This window comes from Polyergus mexicanus, unplaced genomic scaffold (genome assembly GCF_030449975.1).
Source record: "Polyergus mexicanus isolate NDT 795.1 unplaced genomic scaffold, iyPolMexi1.0 SCAF_11, whole genome shotgun sequence".
In the NCBI taxonomy this organism is placed as follows: Eukaryota; Metazoa; Arthropoda; class Insecta; order Hymenoptera; family Formicidae; genus Polyergus; species Polyergus mexicanus.
Window position 1 is genome coordinate 9,199,688 of NW_027223331.1, and position 25,606 is coordinate 9,225,293.

At 38.0% G+C, this 25,606-nt stretch overlaps 2 protein-coding genes across 2 annotated transcripts in view; one reads left to right on the top strand and one right to left on the bottom strand.

The window, feature by feature from the left end:
• Window positions 1-92: 92 nt before the first annotated feature.
• On the bottom strand, window positions 93-2,005 carry LOC138937541 (soluble calcium-activated nucleotidase 1). Its single transcript, XM_070303911.1, has 4 exons — window positions 1,233-2,005; window positions 950-1,153; window positions 724-881; window positions 93-642 (listed from the first exon to the last, which is right to left on the bottom strand). Exons 1-4 carry the CDS (start codon window positions 1,837-1,839, stop codon window positions 430-432), a joined length of 1,182 nt encoding a protein of 393 aa, XP_070160012.1. The 5' UTR covers window positions 1,840-2,005; the 3' UTR covers window positions 93-429.
• A 2,226-nt stretch (window positions 2,006-4,231) lies between these two features.
• The window catches only part of Stet (stem cell tumor), a 357,711-nt gene continuing 336,336 nt past the window's right edge, over window positions 4,232-25,606 (top strand). Inside the window, exons 1-4 of the mRNA XM_070304381.1 lie at window positions 4,232-4,522; window positions 7,649-7,890; window positions 8,194-8,217; window positions 8,294-8,458. Of these exons, the coding sequence (XP_070160482.1) occupies window positions 7,711-7,890; window positions 8,194-8,217; window positions 8,294-8,458 (369 nt within the window). The 5' untranslated portion in view covers window positions 4,232-4,522; window positions 7,649-7,710. The remainder of the gene's footprint in view (window positions 4,523-7,648; window positions 7,891-8,193; window positions 8,218-8,293; window positions 8,459-25,606) is intronic.

The following is a 25,606-nucleotide window of genomic DNA, read 5'->3' on the forward strand; positions in this document are numbered from 1 at the left end:
AAGAATAATATATATATATAGTATACACACAAAATGAAATATATATCGTATATTTTTATAACTTATTTTTTAACATAATCGCAAACTTACGTATAAAACGAAATAAAAGTACCGATTTAAAATACATTGATTAGTATATACATGAATATTTACAATTATCACTCCAGTGTACATACTCTTATATAATTGCTATTTTTGATCTATGTTAACGAGAATAAAATTTGTACCCTGGCGTTTTGAATGTAACAATATTGATTATTCAAAGAGACGATCTTAGTTTTTATTTATACTAGTTTAAATTATATCTTAGTATTTATTTTACTGATTAAATTTGTTGCAATTCTAGTTGTACAAATTTAAAGTTGCACATTCTCTGTACATCTATTTACAATTTTATTAAACAATTAATGACTATTCCTAAATGGAATGTCATATAAATTCTAATCCTTCGAATTTTTTGTCCATCACTTTGCTCTCTGGCATTATTATTGTTCCTTCTATTGTGAAGGCCATGATGTATGTAGCAGTACGCCCTTGATACTCCTCAGTCTTCAATGCTACTATAATAGAGTCCTGTGAACCAGGAAGGAACTTGAAACTGGAGAAACCTCTGATTGGAATTAGATCTCCGACATGAGTGACCTACAATAAATTTCAAAACTGTTGCTACAATCTATCAAGATATCAAAATACATTCGATGTAATCAATTATTAAAAACGCACTTTAATATCAATAAAGTTTTCATCTGCGGTCAGCATGATATTACAACTCATTGTCTCATCTCTTGACTCGTTGTAACGTTCATGGGAACATCTTCTGGGCAAGAAGAACCAGCTCTTATGTATATCGCTCCAAGCTCCAGATTCATGTATCATATAACCTATTCAAAATATATATATACATAATAAATTAATTCACGCAGTCATAAACTATAAGTATATCTCATACCTGGATATTCGATGTTAATCGCTTGCCTTAATCGTTTGTAGTAGGAAATCCAATTGACAGAATGAGTCTCGCCGCGCGGTGATACTACTTTTATCCATAATGGATTGTTATGCTCAAATTCACCGGATGGCGTGGTCCATTCTTTTCCCATACCGCCAACATATAATTGTTCATCTTTGATAGTTGCCCATTCGGACTTAAACCCTAAAAATAGATGAAACAAATGTCCCGCATGCTACACAAATGACGATAATATTAATTACTCGCTACATAACTTATATACCTTTGATGTTTTTACCATTGCCATCCATCAAGATAACCCACGGATAAACTTGATCACCTTCGATAAAGTATATCATTCCTGTACGATCATCAAAGGACAATAGACGACCGTCAAACGTCACCAATTCCGACAATTCCATTCCGCGTCCTTTCATAGATAGCGACGAGGACAATATGACAGTTCTATCATCCCAGATAACAGAGAGAAAATTAGTAGTAGGATTCCAATACAAACTGCCAGTCTTCATAAGACTATGCCACGTGTCTCTCTTGTCTGCGAGTTTGGAATCGTGATCTAGGTCGCTTACAATCGCTATCCTGTAAGTTATACCCTTGGAAGTCCTGATGGGCGTTGAGATGGGATACGTTCTGTTATACTTGTAATAACGACACTGGGTCAGGATTTGGTTTGGCGGCGAGCACACGACGCTACGCAGCAGTGGATACGCCAACAAAAAGACTGGCACGCTCAGGATGAGGAGAATCAGCGCTAAAAATTGACTCTGAATGCGGAAGGTGCTGTTCGCCACTCGGTAGACGTGTGGTGCGCGCAACGCCTGTCGCCAATCGCGTAGATACGACATGGTCTCCTTGTTGCCGTTCCTCATCCGTCTCCGTATGTTGATAGCGATCAAATTCGCGTAAACTCCACGTCAACTTCGAGGCATGACAATACTTGACTGACAGCGTTATCCTAACCTAATATGCTGAGAGCTGAGAGCAGAGCCTCGCAATTCGCGATCAACCATGCACGATCATGTGACTGTTTGCCATGAATAGGGAGAAACAAAGAGCGGTAATCGTGGAACGTTCACTATAGTCTTGTGCAGTACTGTCATCTACATTAATTTTAGGAGCTACGTAAAATTACGTAGCAAAAACCAAAATTTTTTCGCCAAAACTATCGGTAAAATCATCGTTTGATGCATATATCTTTTACTGTGTATATCGCTGTTTACCGTATATCTTGTCGGTGACTATATTCATTGTGAATCCATTACATACAAATTGTCGTTAATTAAGAAATTGTATTCTATATTTTTTAGTCGTTTTTCACGAGAAGTTACATGTTACATCATCATCGCTTATGTGACGATGATTAAGGGACACTGCAACAAAGAATGAATAAGTAATTAATAAGTATAGCATTTTCTAAACAATCGAAATTTTCTAACATATTCTTTAATTTGAAAGACGTGTCTTTTAAAAAATATCGATAATAAAAGATGACGATTATAACAGAAAACAAAAATGTCGTGATATTGTCAATCTTTGAAGCTTGGAAAATTCATTTTTCGATATATATACGCACACATACAACTTGTTACAAATTCAATTCGCATGCTTTATATAATACACATATACTGTATCGTGCGACCGACTTTTTATAATCTTTGATCTCTCGCTGCAACCGACTACATCAATGTATATTTATGGTTATGGAAATATACTCAAAGTAACGTCGGCTATCCTGATGATCGATATATCCTGAGATTTATAATACCCCTGAAACGTGAATGTGTGTGCTGTACGAGAATAAACAAAAACTTTTGTTTTTACAAACAAGATTATTTTTTAGTTTCTTTGTAAAGTAAAAGATGAATTATTCGTTAATTATTTTTTCTTTGTTATTTTAAAATAATTTTGTAATTAATTTATACAATATATATTTATACAATATGTTATATAGGAAATATTTCACATATATAATTCATTTGATATGTAAATGGGACTTTAGAAGATTGTAATTAGATTACTGTATAGTTAATATAAATCTCTTATCATATACATAATTCCCATCGTCCCTTATCGTATCATATATCTAATGTTGTACGAGTTATAAGGATTGAAGAATATTGTAGAAACAATCGCGATATTTCGAAAATAAATCGTTCCGCGGATCAATTTTCGGTCAACGCGCTAGATCTCCGCAATTACGGAGAAAGGATTGCGGGGGGAGGGGGGGGGGTCCGTTAATTAGCGTCACGTCGACGACTACAAAGTGACGTCGGGGGCACGCAAAGAGAGTTCGGATCTACGATTTGGATCGAACGGACATTGGACTCCGCGCGCGTTGGCGAAAGACGAAATGAATCGAAGGGGTCGTTGGTAGATATAGCGGGGGAGAGGTCGGGGATGAATCAGCGAGGGCGGCAAGACTTGCCGTCACCGTCAGTCGCGTGACGCGTTTTCCGCCGTCAGCGTCGTCGACATCGTAACAATCTCTCGCCGTTCGCCGTTCTTGACACACGCTTGAGACGCTCTCGCGTCGTCTCGGGCCAAATCAGCTGACTCGTCGCGTGGACACGATCAAATTACTAGTCACGTGTGATCTATCGCACGCGCTGGCTTGAACGTGATCAGGTGACTTGTCACGTGCGATCGTCGCTGCGCGACCATCGCCGCCACGGACGCCGCTCGTCTCCTTCCACCCCACCCCCCACCCCCCTCCCCATCATCACCATCAACGCCACCATCGCCACGCGACAACCTGTATTATCGATCGCGCGCGTGCCGCAGTCCGCATGGCGCGTTCGGCCAATCGCGAGTGTAGCGATACAGTATATAAATAACACGACTGCCGATTTCGTTTACGGACCCGATCGACGAGTATCGAGGTGGTATATGAATCGAGAACGCTATAAATAGATTCAGCGTTTCTTAATATATACTATTGTATATATTTATATCCGGACTTATCTGTGTAATTGCGAATCGCATCAATTTGAATGCGGTTTCTGTGGGCCAATACTTGAATTACGCGATTTCTTTTTGACTGAGTATATATCGTTTCGTGTTCAATTGTCTATTATTATGGATACTAATTAATCGGCGAAGCTGTTGAGATAAGTGACAGTTCACTATTTTCCGTTTATTCGCAAGTTTTGCCAATAATATGCTTTTCCGCGACGAGATATATTTTCGATTGTCGCGTCGATTATTCTCACGTGGACGGAAGCCGGCCGGCCCGCCAGTTGATCTCGCGGCTACGTTCGTTTCTTCGTGATTCGGTGCGCACGTGTGTCGCACGTCGTCGCGTGTAACGTGATCCGGTTCCGGTTTCGGGAGTGTTCGAAACTCGGGAGATCGACGTTTCGCGTCCCGCGTGAAGGCAGCGCCGAGTCTCGCTTGGTGCTGGTACTCTATCACGATCGCGCACAACCTCGAAATGTGACACCAACGAATTCCGAGATTCTAATATCGCGATTGTGTGTGTGTGAGAATGTGCTCCTTCGCGGCTGTTCATTCCTGGATCATCTCGTCAACGGCGGACTGCGTTCTCTGTAAAAGGTAATAATTAATTTCGACGATACTATGAATACATATTATATATTGTACTATGAGAATACTACATATTACACGCAACGTTTAAAATCGATTTAACCTCTGATCTAGCTCATCTACTCTCGATACATTGATACGCTCAAAGACATGATACGACATGATGTAAATCGGGTATGCGTTTTAATATAAAGATTAGATAAAAAAGGAGAGTTGTGCAAATGTCGTGCAAATAATAATATCTAGTAGTGTTCTCTCCTTTGCATTCATGCTTGTATTTATATGCATATGTTGCATGTCGTGTTTAGCGAGGATCTGGTTAAATATCTTCTATCTCTTTCTACCTACTTTTTAAACTTTTTAAATTACATCATTAATTTTGTTCGATTTATTTATACTCACATGAATATTGTTACTCATCATATTCGCGGCCGAAATAATCGATGCACTTTACAAAACAAAGTAATTAAAATATTCTGATTAGACTAACTTGCACATTTTACGATTACTTAAAATATTGAAATTTGGTTTTTCAATTCTTTAACTCAAATAAAAAAATTATATTAAAACTATAGAAATAATAATAAAATAAAGAAATAATATAATAAAAAGATGATAAGTAAAAAACAATGATAAAGATATTTTTATTCCGCATATTCGATAAAAATAGGTAAATAAATAATTAAATAAAAAAAATTAAATAATTAAAATTAAATAGTTATAAAAACAAAATGAATAAATAAAATAATATGTCTGGTATGAATTTCTATGTTTCTAAAGTTCTTGTCTTTGGGAAGAAGATTGATAAAGAAATGTATTCCGTTTATCTACGCTCGTACTTTCGCTAATAATCGTTAGCACACGATAAGCAATTCCGAATGCATTCTACTATGAAATACAGGTGTGCACTTATACAGATTCCATTATATTGACCCGTACGTAGATTATAAGTATGTACAATATGTAGTATATTCAGTAACGCGTCATGATTACTTGCGCGTCACGTCTTATTTATGAAACTGACTTGTGACGTGCTGTACAAATCCTCGTGCAAATCTTACAAGCGCGTCACGGATCAGTGTCGAAAGTAATGCAACTTCATGGTAGGGTGAATTGTAAAGGGATACGTCTAACGGCATCAGGAACGAATCGGGATGTCTCTGCACCCTGTGCGGAATAATAATTTTGACAGAATTTTCAGCGCGTTAAAAACTATCTCGAGTTGTTGATGTAAAATTTTAGATTTGTGAAAAGTTGCATTGAAATCCTAACTTATTAATGATACTTATTAATTAATGGCACAATTACAATAATCGATTGAAGCTTTTAAAGGGCAAATAAAATCTGCGTACGCTAAGAATATTTCATTAGATCTTTAAGCTTTATCGCAAAATTATAATTTTGAATACGTAATTATTTAATATCGCGAGAAGGAATTCTATTAAATAATTATATCTCAAATTTGCTAATATCTCAAAAATTCTGAACATAAAAATTTTAAAACCGATGTAGAGATTTTTCTTGAAATCTCATATTTATTCTCTGTGACATTCTATCTAATATCTGTCAAAATTGTAGAGTATCGGGAAAATAACGAGATTCTGAATTTTTTTCTTTTTCAAGTAGCTCTCTACCTACTTTGTAGAACTAGGGTCGATGACCTTACGCTCGTCTCAGTTTAACACCCGAGTTTTGCACGACACGTCTACGAGACATCGTCGCGATATACGAGGAAGGCTAGATAAGGGGAGAGAACGCAGGTTGGGGATGCGGGTGGTTTTGCGGGAGTCGAGACGACGCCGAGGGGTAGCCCGCGTGTTGACGTTACCCGAAATGAAGGGTAGTTTGCGCGAGCATCGAAAGAAGGATACGATGAAGAGAGATAGAAAGAGAGAGAGGGAGAGAGGGGGGGGGGAGGAAGAAAGGGAAGGAGCTCGGGTTAGGTTACTATGGTTTGGATGAGACCGCTTGGGATGCGCTATGGTTATGGTTTCATGTTGATCGAACTACGCGATAGTTATTAAAGATTGTTGGATTACATAGAATATATCACAAGAAGTTATTCTTAAATAAGAATAGAAGTAAATATATTCAAAGAATAATATATATAGCCGAATTATAAAGAGAAGACTAAAAAGAAAATATGTGGACAACTTTATATAATTCAAATAAATAACTTTTCAAGTGTTCTTATCGGGAGAAGTTTTATTATAACTCAAATCGATTTTGCTGGAAATAAAAAAGTTATTGTCAATTTTCATATAATGAGAAAAAAATTTTGCATCCCATATCTTCGGATCCTTATTTTTTACATCTCATCGCCAGAAATATAACAAGAACTTTAGAATTATTCGCGCAAGATCCCCATTAATTATATTAAAATTGCGAAATAGGAATATTAACTTTGCAAAGGATACTTTAATTTCTCCAGGATATCGTTGTTTATTTGTCGTTTAATTATGACATACGTGTTAATATCACGAGATGCATCCCGTGCGCGCGGTGTATGCGTCATGGCGGATGGTCGGCGCGATCCCATCATCGATGCATTGCCATGGAAACGGCACCGCCACGCGAACATGCTGTGCCACATTGCGCCGTTTTAGGATGGCACGCTAGTTTCAAGGGCACTAATGCGCCTTAAGGAGTGCAAGGACGATCAATATCTCTTGTATACCCTTACTTCCGTCGTCTTCATCTCTCAAGCCTGGCGAATATTTTCTTGCATTGGCAATCGCGCAGCCGATTACGCTACTATCTCCAAATTATCGTACAAAAATAGTTTGTCTGCAATGGTTCTTCAGTTTTTACTTAAAAAAAAAAAAAAAAAAAAAAAAAAAAAAAAAAAAAAATCCATCTGTATATTTTTACAGCGAGTTACAAAATTGTTTTCGTTGCTTTTAAATATCGCAATTATTTAATTTATACAAAACATCAATAAATTAATTTAGTGAAGACTCAAAATATAGCAATACGTTCATCAAATATACTTGGGATATATTTGATAAAGAGTCATCGTTGGGTATATGCAAAATACGACCAAGGGTCAATCGTACCGTGAATATCAATTTACGTTGGCGAAATCGATCGCTTCAAAAATGGCATGGTTTAGTACGTAGTCCTTTTGTATTTCAGGAAATACGAGAAAGAGGGAGGAATGAGGAGATTCACCCGGTGACCTCGTGCCGCGCGCGGTAATGCTACTGGCAAACGGTGCCTCTATACCGACCATCGCCGGTGCTGTCGAGGAGGAGGAAGAATATGCACGCAGTGAGGCGAATAGCGCGCATTACGATGGATACGTTACCGATCACACCGATCTGGCCTCGGAGATCGATATTGACGAATCGGAATATAGGCGAGAATTACTCAATGATGTGAGTCATCATTCCGAAATTGATGAGATCGACCATTAATTGCCTAATTAGCTATTAATTATTAAAATAAGTTGTTTCTCTCTTAATCATTAAAATACTACAATTTATCATTAATTATCAGTAAAAGCTTGATTTAGTAATAGAGAGTTGATACATATATAATACTATTATGTCGTTATTTTTTTCAAGATATAAAATTTAGAGAATTTCGAGTTATAAAATGCATGGTATAATTCACAAGATATCTTTTTCGATTGTAATAACGAATATGACTAAAATAAATTTACTGTTTTTATGTTACAGAAATGGCGAATGCTCTTTGACAAGGTATGCAAGATTTATAGCGTTTATTTATCCATTTTCGATAGACTAGGTCTATAAATTTCGTTTCTATATTGTCCAGTTTGATCCGGAGGGTTTTGGAGAGATACCACTGGAGGACTTTTTGACAGCCTTAAACAGCCCCGAATGGAAGGCGGAGATACCGACGAACAAACGCGATATACTTCTGACCAGAGCGAAAGAGTCGCGTGTTCAGGCAGTGACTTTTCAGGATTTCGTCAATGTGGTGAGTTTGTCATGCTGCTATGCTTGCATATATATATATGCATGTTTTTTATTCTATAGAGTCACTATAAGTCACATAATTTTGTGCTGTATACACGTGATAATGCAGTCTTAAAAGATTGCGTAATTTGAAATAAATTTGAAAAATATATTGTTAATTAAAATATTTATTTACATTTTTATGTATAAAGATCAGATTTAATTTTTTTTTTATAAATATTTATTTATATTTCAAAATTCTTAAAATGGTATTTCTTTCAATAATACGTATACCTTTTGCGATAATATGTATATATATGTGTGGATAAATATTTTAATTAATAATATTTTTTTCAAATATACGTACATACATATATATATATATATGTATATGTATAATGTAAAATATATTTTTCTACATTTCTAGTATTAAAAATGTTAAAACATAATATTACATTATATCTCAATATCAATTCCTATCTTTTGTTGTATCATAATATTTAATGTTTATAACGATTATGATATCGTTGGATGTCTGTGCACGGATGGCAAGTTCCTCAGCACCGACAAGGGGCAAATATGCCCTGTAAAAGCAGATGGTTTTGTAGCGTGCTGTCTGCTCGACAGTGAAACGCTCGCTCGATAGAGAGAGGACATAAAATTGTTCGTTTAAACATTTTTGCAAAGATTTTTTTGTTTTTTTTTTTAAATTCTTATTTAAATTTGAAAGCAAGAGATATAAATTACGTTAACATTATTATTTACTGTGCAATCTAAATGTAACAATGACTTTGTTCTTTTTTATCTTCTGTTAACTTAACAGAAGATAGAGATCTATTTTGCATTGTCTAGATAAAATTATAATTTATTCGTTATTTTTTAAATATATATAATTATAATTTTTACGTAAATTAATTCTTTTAATGTTTTTCCGTGTGTATACAATAATACGAAAATTGCTTTGAAAGTATAACAAACTCGTGGCCCATACATTAAGTTCTAAAAAAAAAAAAAAAAAATGCAAATTTGATAAACGAGTCTATTTAAAACAGTTAATAAAGCAATGTATGCATATATAATATATCGGAACTGATTTCAGAATCTGAATCTGTTCTTTTTTAAATAATTTTAATAATTTTATAATTATTATCTTTAAACATATTTGAAGTGCACAGAGAGTCATTATTCTATATATATATATATATATATATATATATATATATATATATATATATATATATATACATATACTTTTATCACATTTATTGATACGTATATAAATAGAAATCTGTATAGAGAGAAGAGAGATAGTCATCGCTTAATGCAGCTGATATATGTATATGTATCCTAATTTTCTGCTGCGTTTTGAACACGATATTTATTCCGCATATGTTCCGTTCGAGAATCTCGATGAGAAATTCGCAATATAATCTGCTTAAAAGGCAGTGTCGGAATTTACATTGAAACACGCTCAATTTTCATCGGTTTATGCAAAAGCCGGATCGCGACGGTCGACGAAGAAGGTTTACGGTAGTTAAATAGTGTTATTCTATCCGCGTCGGGGAATGTCTCATTGTCCGTCTATTTGTCAACCTGAAAAATGTGGGCTACGGTCCGGAATTCACTGATCCTACCACACGACAATGATCGGGCAAGGAACCGCGGCTAGAAACTGACAGATAAATATCGGCACAATGATAATCTCAACGTTTAGAGGCACGGCGCGCCGACGGGTGGGCCTTTGTTCGCGCTTAAACTAGCTGACAAGTTTTTGGTGGTTTTTCTCCATGCTCCCTTTCGCTCGTGATCCCGAAGAGGTAAACGGGTCTGACGTTGAGAGGCGGAAAATTGTTCGTGCACAAATCGAAGCGATCCAAAGCGCGGACTAAACGACGCGTAAGGAGAGTCTTGACGAGACTCGACAAAATCAACCGTGAGAGTATTTGCCGTCGACTACACATCGAGGATGGCAATAGTGTCGCTGTTCCCTTGCGAGGGTAAGAATCATATCTGAGTTGTGATCTCCGTATAATTTTGATAAGATTGCTAAACGTCCAAGGGGACGTAGCTCTCGGTCCATCTCGTCGTTTTAACGAATAAATGTGGCGTAAGCCATTTCTCGAAAATTGGCTTGAAGCTGGTCTTTTGTGAGAATATGAAAGCAGTTTTTGCTATAGATTTTTCGATAGGACGGGCAAACGTTTCGTTTTCGAAATTGCTATTTTTTTCTTAGAAAAAGATTAGAAAAAATGTAGTTTTATGAATTTTAGCAAGCGATCAATGTTGAAAGCTGACATATCATTTATCGTTATGATAAATGCGAATCGAGTCGAGTAAGAATATTTGAAAAGAAATAAATAATTAAACAGTACAAGTCTATTCGCGACATCGTTATCGGCCATTTTCGGCGCACTCGATCATTTCGGGACAGAAGTATAACTGTCATTTGACTCAGAGGCGTTTGATTTATGAGATCTGAACAGGCGATCTCAAGCGTTTTTCTTTATTTTTAGTTTTATCGTGTGTGTGTGTGTGTGTGTGTGTGTGTTTTTTTTTTATTCTAATACATATAAAGTAAATGTACAAGTTGAGAACCGTTTTTGTTTAATTAACGCGCAATGTGAAAATTAACTATTCTTATATGTCTAGAAAGATTCGATTCATATCAAAATGATTAAAAGTTTTCTCGTACAAGAGGAAAATATTTATGAGATCGGCAAATTGTAGTGTGAAGTCCTTTTATTACGCGTTTTCGCGCTCGCTGTTTCTATTATTATATGTACCACAGAATTCAGGCCTTCTTCGTCAAAGGCTAATCCGTTTATCTGGGCTTTTCATGGTTTACCTGCTTTATATTGACAAAATTCATTTCAGGATTATCGACTGATCCTCGCTTTATAGATATACTTTGATCCAAAAAAAGAGATTACTAAAACTTTCTTTACTACGATTTAACCCGCGAGAGTATTCATAGCTAATATTAAATAATATGCGCGCTCTTTAATTATTTTGGCTAAAACATTATATTAAATGTGTATAAGTGTTTACGATTAATTAACAATAAAAATATATTATATCACGCTAAATTTAAAGAACAATACACAATAACAATATTATTACAGTATTATTATATTTGCGTCATTTTTTGATGGTTAAATTCTGATTATGCTTTAATTTTCAAAAGTTAGTTTATTATATTTTGTAACATTCTCAACTTTATTTCTCTAAATTTCCTCAACTTGTAAAAGTTTTTAATTTTTTCAAATTTAAATTTGTATTTCAGACACATATTATCAGACATTGCACTGTTTATTTCATTTATGTGGAATGTAATATACTGTAATAAAATTATACTTATGCAGATAAATGGGGGGCAGTAGTAATTATTCACAAGCGAGGAATCGCAAATATTCTCTCGGTACGCTATGTATACCATAATTTACGGTTGAATGGTGGTAATCGGGATTTCCTCGCATGCACTGCATATTGCATTGTATAACTCGCGTATGCTTATTTCAAACGATCACGTGATAATCTCATCTGTCATTTGGCAAACGTGAAACTTTATTTCAAAATATCTAAATGTATAATCATGTATATGCTAATGACAAGCAATGTCGATAGTATGTACGAACGCAAATTCATCGAAATTGAAATTTAAATCTTTAAGTTCGATATTAAATATTGATATATAGGGATCCAAAGTTATTTTATAGGAGAGCAAATTGCACATTATATCTCTAAAAGATAAATTCCAAAGGAGACAAATTCGAGAATGAATAATTCACTAGTAATGAAAGATATAATATTCATATTTTCTATCCTATAAGATCTTGCGTTTCATTTTTCTCGATGTCCCTTCCTTAAATCATTTTTATAGCGTATCGGCACGGTTTGATACTCTCTCAATTTTTAACAATCCGTTCGACCGATTTCGGCGTGCATCTCGTTCAATATGCGATGAGATCGAATTATCTCGCGGTGCGTCTACTTTCCCATTTCGTCCGCTAAATACTCCACTCATCTGAACTTTAGTTTGTACTTTGGGGCTGCATACACGAGGGCGAAATTCCCGAGGAGCGAAAGAGAAACACGGCCGATAAGAGGAAGAGATTCCTGCCGAAGCCGCGATTAACAATTAGTCCGGATAGAGGTGGTCACTCTGTGTTTGCACAGCGCACAACCGTCAATTAGCGAGAGAGAGAGAGAGAGAGATAGAGAGAAAGGAAAGGTTAGCGAAGAAACAAACTATGGAGCTTAGGAGCGATAGAGACAGAGACTGCTCTGTCGGCGCTTAGGTGGCCTTTGCTAGAGTTTTGGTAAGTCGGTGATTCCCGTACGATCGCGGTGGTCCTTCATTTTTTTTTCTCTTTCCTTTTTTTTCCTCTCCTCCCTCCCCTCAACCATCCCCTACTCTTCGAGGTAATTTCTTTCTCGATCGCCGCACGGGTACCGCCACCGGTCCGACGCCCTTTTGCTCTTCCCGGATATCAATTATGTCCCCGTGGGCCGCACGTTGCGACGATGGACCCACCGGTGTGTGTCTCTCACCTCCACGAAGGGGGGCCCCGATGCTCGCCTCGTTATCCTTCGCCGTGGGCGTCGAAATCCCTGTGTAAGGTCTCTCAGGAGCTACAAAGTGCAATTTAAGAAAATTCTCTCGGTTTCTACTCATCCTCGCTCAGTCTTGTTACACCCTCCCATCTCGGTTCTTCCTTTCATTTTCTCGTTCTATCGATAAATCGCGCAACAATCTGTATCCTTTAATGCCGCTCCGCGGTGGGTTTTTTTTTTTTTTTTTTTTTTTGTAACTTGGCTAACGCAACATATAATTGAATCATCCTTTTACCATTAAGCAGAATGTGAGAAGGGTTACACATTTATGTTTTCTGCTTACGAAATTATATGTGATATTTGCTGGATTTACATTAATATTAATTCGTCGTTTCAAGTATTTTAATTTGAAATTATATATTGTAAAATATTCCGAAAACATAAGACACGATGCGTAATTGCGATATTTTTCGACGATAGTGCCGCGAGATGTCTTTACACAGACTCATGCCTTTGTTCCGTTTCTCCGTTATCGCGCAGAAAGACGACGAGGAATTCCACGCAAGACGGACCGACCTACGACCCCATTATACACGGACCCCAGACAGGATACGTGATTCATAATATTAGATTTGAGTCGAGACCGAATAATGTAAATGCCACGTAGAAGGGCCTTATATACATGAGTGTCCTGTTGGAATAAGCGCAGGGGCGTCACGTTGGCGGCGAATTGTTGCAACGATGTTGTAGACGACGCCAACAACGACGACACCAACGACGATGATGACGACGCCATCGGGAACCCTGTAGCCACCCACACCCACGTCGGCCCCTTAAATCTCCATTCTCAGGCGCGCCTCTCGATCCCTTTGAGCCTCCTCTATGCTCTCTGACAACGATCCCGGGATCCTTCGTCCTGTGCACGCATGTAAATACATTCTATTCGGAGGTAATTTAAGCGACGACTATCTTCCGTTGTTCTTGTATCTGTGTGCACTGTAAACGTAGACCGTAGACGAAGACGCCGTATTATTAAATCTTTGAAACGTACTTCTTTTATTAAAGATTTAATCGCGTGCTTTGAACTTTTTTTCGTTTGTTCGTTTGTAGCTTGAGATCTATAATATACAGATTACAAAAGTTTCACCGTACACAATATATATTTTTTATATTATATATTTTTATATTTTTAAATTACTCCGTTTGTTTTATTTCGGAAATATAAAAAAGTAACTATGATACATATATATATGAAAGATATTTATAAGTTTTTTTTTTTTTTTTTTTTTTTTTTGAGAAAAAAAACATGTTTTTATACATCCTTATATAAAGCTCTTATTACATATTCTTGCATCTCACGTAAATTTAATATCTAAAATTAGAAAACATACGTCGACTCATTAACTTCATCGTTCTCGAAGCTACGTGTCACGCGTTGCGTCTGAAACGATGCCTCATGAATTTTACGATTGTAAAAGTAGATTTGTCACACGAGGCTAATTGTCCGATAGATCCCTATAGTTACTTGCTCGCCGTGTATCCGAAGCAGTAACGACAAGGTTCCCCTATTAGAGGCAATTGGCTCGCATCGACCCGTTAAAAGCATTCTTAAATATGCGAGCTTATCTATGCGGATCGAAGGCGCATGGTCGACAACTCCGTTCACATACTTTCTCTCCTCTGGCATACGGGAACGGTCGACGTGGTGTCGTTACAGTCTTCCAGGCGACGGTCTCTCGACATTTCTCGAGAACATTCGTTTCGTACGTAGCCGCGGCGTAACATCGTCAAGGATCATGGAATTAAGAGGAGAGACGTATCCTTCGCCGTCGTTACGTCTTCTCGTTGGCGCGTTATCGGATCGCCTGATCTCGCGCGACCACACTTCATTCCGGTCGACCTGAAAGTCTAAACGGCTTCTAATTAGGGGAACAGAGTCGAAACAAAACATGCTCAATCTCGGCAACACTTGAGATAAGTTACACGGGTCCGACGAGTCGCATACCACCTCGCATACGACGGACGACGGAGCGAGCTCGAGAACCAAGATACTATTATATCCCGCCGCTTCTCCTTTTGCGGTCCGACCGATATCGATTTTATTGCGACGCCGCACATCGTTGTTTGATATCCCGTGTCACGTTCTTTATTTAGTGAGCGAAGATATTGCTTTGTGTCTCTTGTATCTCTTCCTGCGCGTCCTTTCGTTTCATAATTTATACATCGCCGCGTGTATTTATTGCATTCGGAGAAGGGAAACCTTCTTTTCTCTTTCCAATTACGTGCTTGGATGGATCGAAACGAAGTTTATTCGTCGAAAATTATGCTTCTTCGTGTATCCGGTGATTTCGATAGTTTCGCGGGATGCATTGTGTGCGCGGCATATCAATTAACACTTCTCGCTTTTACGGAAAAGTATTTTACGACTGACAAGTTAGACGTATGCGGATGGTATTCTTTTTATCTGTCTCTTGATCCCGCGACACGATGCCTCTCGAGAAATAATTTGCAAGGCGGACAAGCCGTTTGCTTAATTATTATCGCACGTATCGGCCACTTGCCTTGTGCGCTGCCAACCAAGATAGATCGAGGGTGCTCGCTACTTTGAGATCTTTTTACTTCATTTACGAGACATGCCGTTTATACGATAGCAAAAATATAGATAAAGGAACTCGTTTGTATCCCAAGTATCTTCTTTGGAGTAGTGCACAAAGTATTGAGACGATGAAATAGCTGTTCCGTAAAGGAACGTTGCATTTAAAAATTGAGATATATTCTTATAGAATAGAGAATGCTAATAATAAAATAATCAAAACTAATATCTCTTATAATCTTAATAATCATCAAATATCTTTCCATTAACTGTAAAGTTTGTGTAAATGTAAAAATTTGATTAAGACAAATAATTGAGATTGTCTAACAATAAGATACAACCAATTTATTTCTAGTTAGCGAATTAATTTTTATCTTCTCTTACATTCATACACACAAGTATTGTATTGTATATCAGTTGGCAGATTATTTCTCTATAAATAACATCATTTTCCGATTCCTGAATAAATGATATTAATATTAATGTTATTAAAGTTATTAATGTTAATTATAGTAAGTTGCATCATATGATGATAATTGAATTTGCAATTAGGAGTATCAGGAATTGTTATTACATTTCGAGAAATATATGTATAGTATAGTGCTGCCACCTGTTGGGTGGTTAGATTGCCGAGGATATTGGATCGCTGAGGGTTGCACGGTGCCGCCAACTGACGAAGGCCAGGGAAAATCATTCGAGAGATGTTGGCTCCTTTTTTCCACAGTTTCTCCGATCTTATGACCTCATCTCACCTCGTATAGAATGCCACAGGTGCTTAACTACTGAATCAATAAACTTTTTCGTTCCTCTTTACGCTTTCATCCTGCGATTGCTCTTGAGTACATCTCGCTTTTTGACGCTCTTATATCATCGGAAAAATAAATAAATTTAAAGTTATCTATTTGTTCGCGTTTATTCTATACTTAAAGAGAAATGCGTCTCTCGTATGCCCTTGTTACGACAGATGTAGTTACATTTAAACGAATAACATTTTGCTTAAGAAACGCAATTACAATTACATTTTTCAGAATTGTAATCAGTTATGCAATTTTTACTTCTGTCACACCTGTTGCATTTTATCCAACATTCTCTCTCAATTAATTCGTTCGTTACGATAAAACAAGGTGACATAAAAGTCGTTAAGCAATTATTCGTTCGAAAGCAATGATTGGTTAATGAAATTTTGTGTTACATTTCAGTAATAATAAGATTATTGCGCGGTATATTTCAAATATTAGTATCCTCTTTTTAAGATGAAAATCTCTGCCGCCGATGTCACGATATTCCGCGATTAATGAACGTTGATAAAGCGCTTCGCGGTAGATTTTCGACGATAAGTTAACAATGCGTAGCTGGATATTTTTCATCGTCCCTCGCGTTCTATCCGAAGGCTTCGGTCCTGGACGATCAATTATTTTGGTTGGTCGGCCGATAATAGCAGGTCGTAATATGGTCCATCGGCAGAACTGAACGTAGCCATCTGTTGTCGGCACGGTCTGCGACAAAACAAACAGCTTGCCAATTATCGGACCGGGCTGATTTCGGTGCCGCTCGACATAATTTGGACCGCCGCGGAGGACAAAGGCGGCCGGCTTCCACCACGCCCATCATCGTTAAGTCCCACGACGAGTAGCTGCGTCCGACTAGCATCACTGCCTACCGTCGTCGCACCTACGGCGCACCCTTCTCTCGCTTCGTATCTCTATTTAAGTTGCATACAGACTTTATAGCTTTGCCCGCCGCTCTTTTATACGAGAACCGAAACAATGCCCGAGCATAGTTCTGTTAGCGAAAACCAGGCGTGATGTCTTCTTTCGCAGTCAAGCTCTAGTTATCTTAATATTCGTGGACGGCGAGAGAATTCGCTCTCGTATTTTTTAATTTAAATCAAAAAATTGGAGCTTTTGTGTATAGAGAGAGAGAGAGAGAATAATGTACCGTAATTGAAATATATTGTCGTGAAAATTTCATTATGGATAGCTTCTTTTTGAAATATAAATTAACTTGTTTAATGATGGTAGCGGATAATCCGATTCATTAATGATCAGCAAAATAAACTTATTCTGATTATTAAATTTTTGAAGTTTCTGTGATCTTCTTTTGATAATTGTCTCTTCAGTTTTGATGTATCGACATATTCAATTTCAAACATTTACATCAACATCTCCACTTCGACATTCGTTCATTGTTAATTATTGTAAATAAACATAGTGCACGATTACGTGAGATATATGTACGTATACGCGTGCAGAAGATTGAAAGAAAAGACAAAGTAATATTATCGCCGTAAAAATGTAAAAAAATATATATTGCGATTCTTTTCATATTTTTCTATAAATCTCGTCATCGTTATGCTTGCTCACGTAGTTTGTATACGACCCAAGTTGCATTCTTGTCGTCACGATTCCAAAATTCTTTTTCCTTTCATGAAAATCTTTTATTCTCAAGTCTGCCACGTTAAACTATTAAACTGATTTATATCTTGCTATAAATAAGCTCGCTATATATAGCACAACAATCGTGAGATATAACAAGGACACATCTTGCTGTGAATAACTGTACTTTCTAATCTTTTAATCCTCCAATTTTATTCCGAACAATACATTTAACATATATTTTCTTGCACCAATATAATACAATATTTTCCAAACAATAACATCCGCGCCCATTTTCGTCACTTTGTTGCTGCCAAAAGCTTTGTTTTACAGTTCTGAGAAAAGCCTAAATATTTTGACGCGATAAAGCGTACGCCTAATCTTATCCGCCTCTGCGAGCAGAAGTGCGAATTTCGGTAAACGTGTTCCTTGTTCGTAGAACATGTTGAACGATTGCGCCTAAAACAAACAAGATTTAGGGTCCACGAAACAGAAATAATCATCCGTTAGGCATTCTTTGTATGCCGACTCTGTCATTGTCGTGCTGTTAAAATAGCCATATAATGCGCTAGTAACACAATCAGTTTAACTTATTCCGAATCACGAATCTCTCTATTGTTACGGGCCTATAGGAAATTCCAACAAACTTTCTAACAATGGCACAATCCTCGTGTTGCGGGGGTTATTTTGTTAAATTTATGTTTTTAACAGCGTTCCGAATGGCCATCATAGGCGGTAGAATTGCAGCTATTGAATGCGCTGTATACGTGTACGGGTAAGATGCTCTTCTTGTTCTCGTAGGGGATCATTTGCACGTTGCCTACGAGTCTGCGGATAAAGCGACAAGCGTGTACAAGCAAGGGAATCGTGATGCACCTGAACGATAGATCGGGAGAAACGCGTTGGGCGACCGCGCGAACGTAGATGTGGATGTGGATGGACCGAAACGGATGGTTCGTATATAAGCGGATGGATGATTCTCTGGGTCGATCCGACGACGAGGTCGACGAGGAAATCGTGAGAATTGCCAGAATGCTGCGCGTGCCCGTCGCACACTCCTGAGGATTACTCGGGATACAAGCGCCGCGGGGAATCCGCAATCCGTATAACTGCGCTCTGTATCGATGGTACATCCAGAAGCGCGACGATGTACCTGCTGATGCTCATCAGGAGTGTTGCGTGCTCTCCGCTCGTTTATATTCCATTCCGAGAGACGCCGCGCCGGTTTCGACCGGATTCTTTACGGCCTGCATCGCAACCGCTTTCTCTCCACGTCACGGTTAATTTATGCTCCGATTGGCAACAGTTTATCAATTATTGATTGCCATCGTGCGAGATGCATGTAATAGAACAATTTTTTTCGAATGTTGTGTTTTCTCCATCTTATTTAGTATATCTCATTTACATATATATATGTATGTTATTAATATAAATTTAACATTTGTAATCGAATGATATATACACATTTGTATATTCACTTAAAAATTTATATATATATATATATAAAATTATAATAATAATTATGATATTTTGAATAATCATACGTTTTAATTCGCGATAAAAATTGTATTCTTTAGTATGCTGTTCACAATCTATTTCTTTTGAGTTGAAAATTTTTTGCTCGCTAAAAGCGCAAGAGAAATAGAAGAAAGCAAGTCGATTCCGGCCAATCAGCGTTCCTCCAACCGCGCTCCAATTATCCACAACTGCAGTTTCGTGCGGACGCATATAGCCTCTCTGTTTTACACACACGTTATTTTTACTCGCGCGAGCCTTACGGCCGGAACGACCGAGGCAGATTTTCGCATTTGTAGCGGACTCACCGCGGGTTTCGCGGCACGAATCGATCAACGACCAATTATCGTTCGGACGAGTGAGCATTTACTGCCGCCTCGTTAACCTGTAATCATCGGCAAGGCGGTAAAAGTTTTCCCATTAAAATCGTCTCTTCTTCTCTGACTTCCGCCAAGCCGACCATTCTTTTCCACCTTATTTTACAATTAATTATTTTATCATTAATTCTTGTACCTTGTATTTTTCACTCGAGTGATAACATTTATTTTAATAAATTCAATAATTTGTACAACTGCTAAATTTTGTCAACTTAATTATATTTTGTTCCAATTTTATACATATTATAAATAATAACTAATATATTTTAATTTTATGTATTAACGTTTGAAATAAAAATCATGACTTTATCGTGGTGAAAACTTTAAAAGTTAATATTGATATTTATAAATATAAATTATATCAGAGTGATCACATTTTCATCATAATTGAATTATATATGTATGCGTGTTGTCTATTTTGAATCGATCTTAAAGCGATTCAACAGCTTAAACGATTATTCTTCTTTTTCTTGAAAGAATCGTTTCGAATTCTACAAAATTATACTAGTCAAATACAATGTATTCGTGTATTCCTCGCACGTGGTGTTAGGGATCGTTGGATATCGGCGTCTGTGCGTTCGCCAGGCAAATGCGGTCTCTTTCTGTTTGGCGAACCTTTAGCAGCCACAAAGCCATTTGTGTCCTCGCGATAAAGTCGCGCGTGCACACGAAGTGGCCGGAAAATAGTGCAAACGGGTTGCAAGCCCCCTTCCTCCCTCGCTCATTCCCTGCCTCTCACCTTTCTTCCCGCCCCCGTTCGCTCCAAGGAAATTGGCAGCTAGCTCGAAACCCTTTTGTCGATGTCGCGCTGCATGCACGGAGTAAACAGCTGCGAATGCCATTTCAATAACGGCTAAGCATCTAGATAGGATTTTGATCCTAGCCTGCATTCGACTGCTTGGCCCTTTGATCGGACGACCGGTTCCCGAAAAAGCAGCCGGGATAAATTCTCCGACGGCTCTTCGCATTCTTTTCACGCCGCGCCGTTTCATTTGCCATATAAAACATTCTTATCTATCCGATTTCGCGACAATTGTATTATTCAATTTATTAGACTAAAGAAGGAATTAAATAAATAATGCTCTAATAATTTGCAGTCTGCTTCTTGTATTGAAAAAGAAATAACTTATATAAAACTTCTCCCGCACAACTCTAATTATAAATTAATTTTACATTTGACGTAATCTATAAATAATATTATATTCTAATTGACACGGTATACTTTCATGCTGACGTATGTATTATGAATTGAAAGGACAGAACGTCAAGTGCGAAGCACTTATAATGCCAGCACTTCCCTGAATTTAACGAACCCACTGGCCGCGCTAGTGCGCATCTTTTTCGTACGGTCGTCGTTTGTTACGAGCGGCTTTACATCGGCCGCTTTCATCCGCCTAAACGCGATGCCGCGCGCCGCGCGCACGTATCACGCGGATCGGGAAAACCCGACGAAAAACGATGAAAGGCTATGAAAGCGAGCATTGTGGGTGGTTTCATGAGGGGCTTGGGACGCGGGTGAGAGCATGCGGGCGACGTAGCGAGAGGGCGGGAATCCCATCTGTCGGCATTTTCGCGTCGACATTGTGCGCCTGTTTATATCGACGCCATACGAGATAAAGAGAGAGGCAGTGATAGAGGATGCAGGTGGGAGGGAAAGAGAAGGAGGGAGAAAGAGAGCCCGCTTTATTGCCGTATTGGCATATTGCCGCGGATCCGCCGACGTGTTCTTTTTCGGCTTTTTTTTTTTATCTTCGCTGCACGCCACGCGAGGACGCGAGGTACAACACCACGGTGCATTGGGCGTACACACCCGTCGGCGGTTGGCAACGTCTCCTCTCCGCGCGCCGCGAATTTCGCTCGTTTCCACGCGACGGTCAGTCACGACACTGTCGTCGTAAATTTCCAACTAACGGACGATAGCCGGAGCGTATCGGAATATCGATGCGAATTTACTCCATTTTCTCATCAGCTCGCTGCGTACGTTTCTCGGCTCGATGTCGTCGAGAATCATACCGCGTATCGTTTCTTTTGTCGCGCTTGTGCCTTCGTTTACGGAAAATGCGAAATTCGATGACAAGCTTTCTTGTTAATGAAATTAGTTAAGCGTATTATTTCGTACATTCAATAATAATGGATATCTTATAACTAAAATTTTTAAAAAATGAAAAATTGATGGATTTTAATGTTGTTACTGCAAATAAAGTATTATAAAATCATAGTAGGAATAAAAGATTTAAAGTTTAGAAGCTTTTGCGGAGATGTATAAATAAATATATAACGGATTAAAAGATTAATTAATAAAAGAAAACGTAGTAAATCTTTTGATATATTTCAGATTCTTTTCAATGACATTAAGAAAAATCATAGAAAATGGCAATAGCAGAACGTAACTTTTTAAAGAGAGAGATGAAAAAGATCGGTACAAGCAAATTATTACAGATAAAAAAAACGATAAAATAAGGATATATTGTGTATCCTGTCGATTGAAATAAAATAGAAAATCAGACAAGAAAATGTCTTTCGTATTTTTATATTCGTCTTGCCAATATGTGTACCGATTGAATATTCGATTTATTTGCTTGTTGTCTTTGCTTGTGAATTTGGCACTGGATAGACGGCAGAACGGACACACTCGATAAAACTATTTACGCGGAAGTGAGTTCCCTTCTTCCTTCATCGCACGGTGATAAAATGATAAATTGAAAATTTATTTCCTTGAATTTTCGCCTTACGTACATCAGTAAAATTTTGTGCAATTGCATATCAACCGAAATTTAAAAAAAAATTACAGAAAAGATAATCTATGTAAAATATTAATAAAATATTAATGCTAGAATTTAATGATTTCATCATTAAATATAATTCTGAAAACAAATTGAAAGTGCTTTTAATATATCTTTCATGTTAGATTTTTTTCGCTGTTATCCTGATGAGAACATATTTTTTACATGGGAACAAAAGAATTTGTGTGATGTACTTTTTTTTTCTTCTAAGCAGTCCTTTCTCTAATCAGGCATCGGGCATTGTGACTGTTGCGGGCAACGCTGCTTTTTATGTAAGTTTTTACCTACGGATATATGAAGCGAGTGGCTGCTGCTCGTAACCCTTACGAGTCCAGGTGGGCTCGTGCTTGTCGGTAACAAGATACGGGGGTGGTTGAAAGTGCGCGGAGGAAAATGGCGATAGGGGAGCACGGGGAGAAGGTTAGGCAGGCGGGAGAAAAACGCGGTGGTTAGAAGGAAAGAGTGGAGGAATATCGTGGCTCAGCTATACGCAACCTGCTTTCTGTTTGGCACTGACGCCAGCTGTTCTTCTCGTTTTAGCTCCGAGCAAAGGATAGCAAAGTCTGCACTTAGCATTTACGAGCGGAAACTAGAAAATACTTCTGTACAAGGACGTCTGTCCTGGTGGATCATGAGTAGAAGGAGAATGCCCTTCTTTTCATAGTCCGGCATAATGTGCAAAGACGCGTGTTGGTGCATAATTTTATCGAGCAAATTGTGCGAATTCTACGCTAGAGAAAATTAATAAAAAATATTATTCAAGTTTAAAAGTATTGTCAAAAATAAAATAGAAACTTCTACGATATACTATATACTTAATTAACATTTGATCGGTATATTTTGTCTATAATATGATATCTATAATATAACATTAAATATATTTAGAAATGGAGAGAGAGAGAGAGAGAGAGAGAGAGAGAGAGAGAATCATTTTGCAAGAGTATCTCAAAATGTCAATGTCGTAAGGAAATTTATTTTTGTTAATTTTGAATGTTACCCAGCTGAAATATATATAAATCGCTGAGACATATAATGTATATTTATAAATATATTTACTTTGTTCTTTTAATATAACGGTAATGTTAAATGTCAATGCACATCAAGGCGGAATACATGTTACGTGATTATAAAGAATCGGCGATTGCTTGTATCGCTAGAACATCCATTGTTCCGAAAGTGCAGTATAATCTAGAGATTTATTCGAATAATCTTCCGATTCGTGACGAAGCGATCGAGCAAACGCGAGAATGAAAGGGAAAGAATACGCGAAAGAGTGCACGGTAAGATACATAAGGCCTTCGTCTCTCGTTGAGATCGGTAGTATCGCATCTCGTCAAGTTAGTAGATTGCGCACTCGTTTCGCCCAAGTCACCCCATAGACGAGTGAAACTTGGGGAGTCCAGCTCCATCGAATAAAGCGCCCGAACAAATAATGCGGCTTCCCGTTCTTCCTCCCAGATGCTTCCGGTCTCTTATTTCATCGGATAGCCATCCGAACACGTGCTCCCGCTTCTTCTTTCCTCCTCTTTCCTTTTCTTCTTCCGCAAAAGAGCGGTGATGAAACGGGAGGCGGGGGGGGGGAGGGGGAGTAGTAGCGGTGAGAGCTCAACCAGCTCTTTTCGCTCTTACTACTTCATTGCATTCAATAATTTGATCGCAAATCAATTGTGAGCGAGGGTCGATACGCGGCGTTTCTGCCGGAAGATTTTTCCGTTCAGCTGATTAGACATCCGTTAAATTCAATATCGTAAGCTTTTGTAACGCGTCAGTTGCAGCACACCTTATTTCGATGATTGATATCCGTGTTATTTCTCTCTCTCTCTCTGAGTCTGAGAGATGCAATATGAACGTAACACTGGGAGTCTGTCTCAAATAGCGCATAAAACCTTTTGTTTATATAAAATTGTGAAGACTATTTTATCTAGGCTTAATCAATCTTACTGAATAAAAAATAAAAAATTTTGTTTTGTACTATGTTTATAGATATAGAAAAGATATAAAAATATATGCGTATTGCAGATAATTTAGAATGTTCTATTCAAAGCTAAGTTTACGTTATTCACAATGCAATTATGGACATAATTGTACATTGTTATGTTTTATATACGATCGAGTGAATACACGAATATTAATAAAACGTACCCAAACGTACAGTGCATATTGTGATATAAGTCAAACTTCCTCGACGTATCGATTGCATAAAGCTGCTGCATCCACGCACATGTTTGCGCGTACATCTCGCGTACATACGTCGCACACCCACGACTCGGCGACGGACCCACCTGGAGGATGTCGTCGCGTGCCATTAAGGGTCCCGTTGGCAAACGTTTAACGACGATATGCCCGGAACACGTGTCAGGATGTCCACCCGGTAATAAAAGCCCTCTTAGACTTGAGTCTCTCTCTCTCTCTCTCTCTCTCTCTCTCTCTCTTTTCTCTCGAGCCACTCGATCCTTCCTCTCCTCATACGATCGTCGGCAAAGCAACGGCGCAGCCTGCAAGCCGCGAGTAGAGAGACTCTTTCTCTCCCTCCATCTATCTCTTTCTCTTTCTCTCTTGGCTTGCAGAAGCGGCTTGTGTTTCCTGCGTGGCACGCGACTCCGAAGTCCAGCTGCTTCCTGTCTACCACTTCTCTCTTTCTCTCCCTTTTCCTACCATCTCTTTCCGTTCCGCCGACCCACGCATTATCGTACTCCGCCGACTGATTGTCCCCCGTGATCCCGTTCGTCCGTAGCTCCGCGTTTCTAGCGAGCCATTATGTTCGAGGGAGACCGCCTTTCGTCGTTCTGTCATAATATCTCGAATTTGCATAGTCAAGAAGAGAACGGCAAATGTGCGAAAGGGAATGAATTACGCGGGATCATTATTTTTATAAAATAAACATTTAATCGATGTTGATTAATTTTTGGGAGTATGGTATTATTACTTATATGTCTTGTGCTGTTTGCTATTGATGAAGCCAGTTAAACTAAT

What these genes read in the sequence shown, in the direction of transcription:
- LOC138937541 (XM_070303911.1), bottom strand. Translation starts at nt 1,839, where the DNA reads ATGAGGAACGGCAACAAGGAGACCATGTCGTATCTACGCGATTGGCGA. An exon ending in CAATGGTAAAAACATCAAAG is followed by an intron (nt 1,154 to 1,232) that starts GTATATAAGTTA and finishes ATCTATTTTTAG; the next exon opens with GGTTTAAGTCCGAATGGGCA. An exon ending in AAAACTTTATTGATATTAAA is followed by an intron (nt 643 to 723) that starts GTGCGTTTTTAA and finishes AATTTATTGTAG; the next exon opens with GTCACTCATGTCGGAGATCT.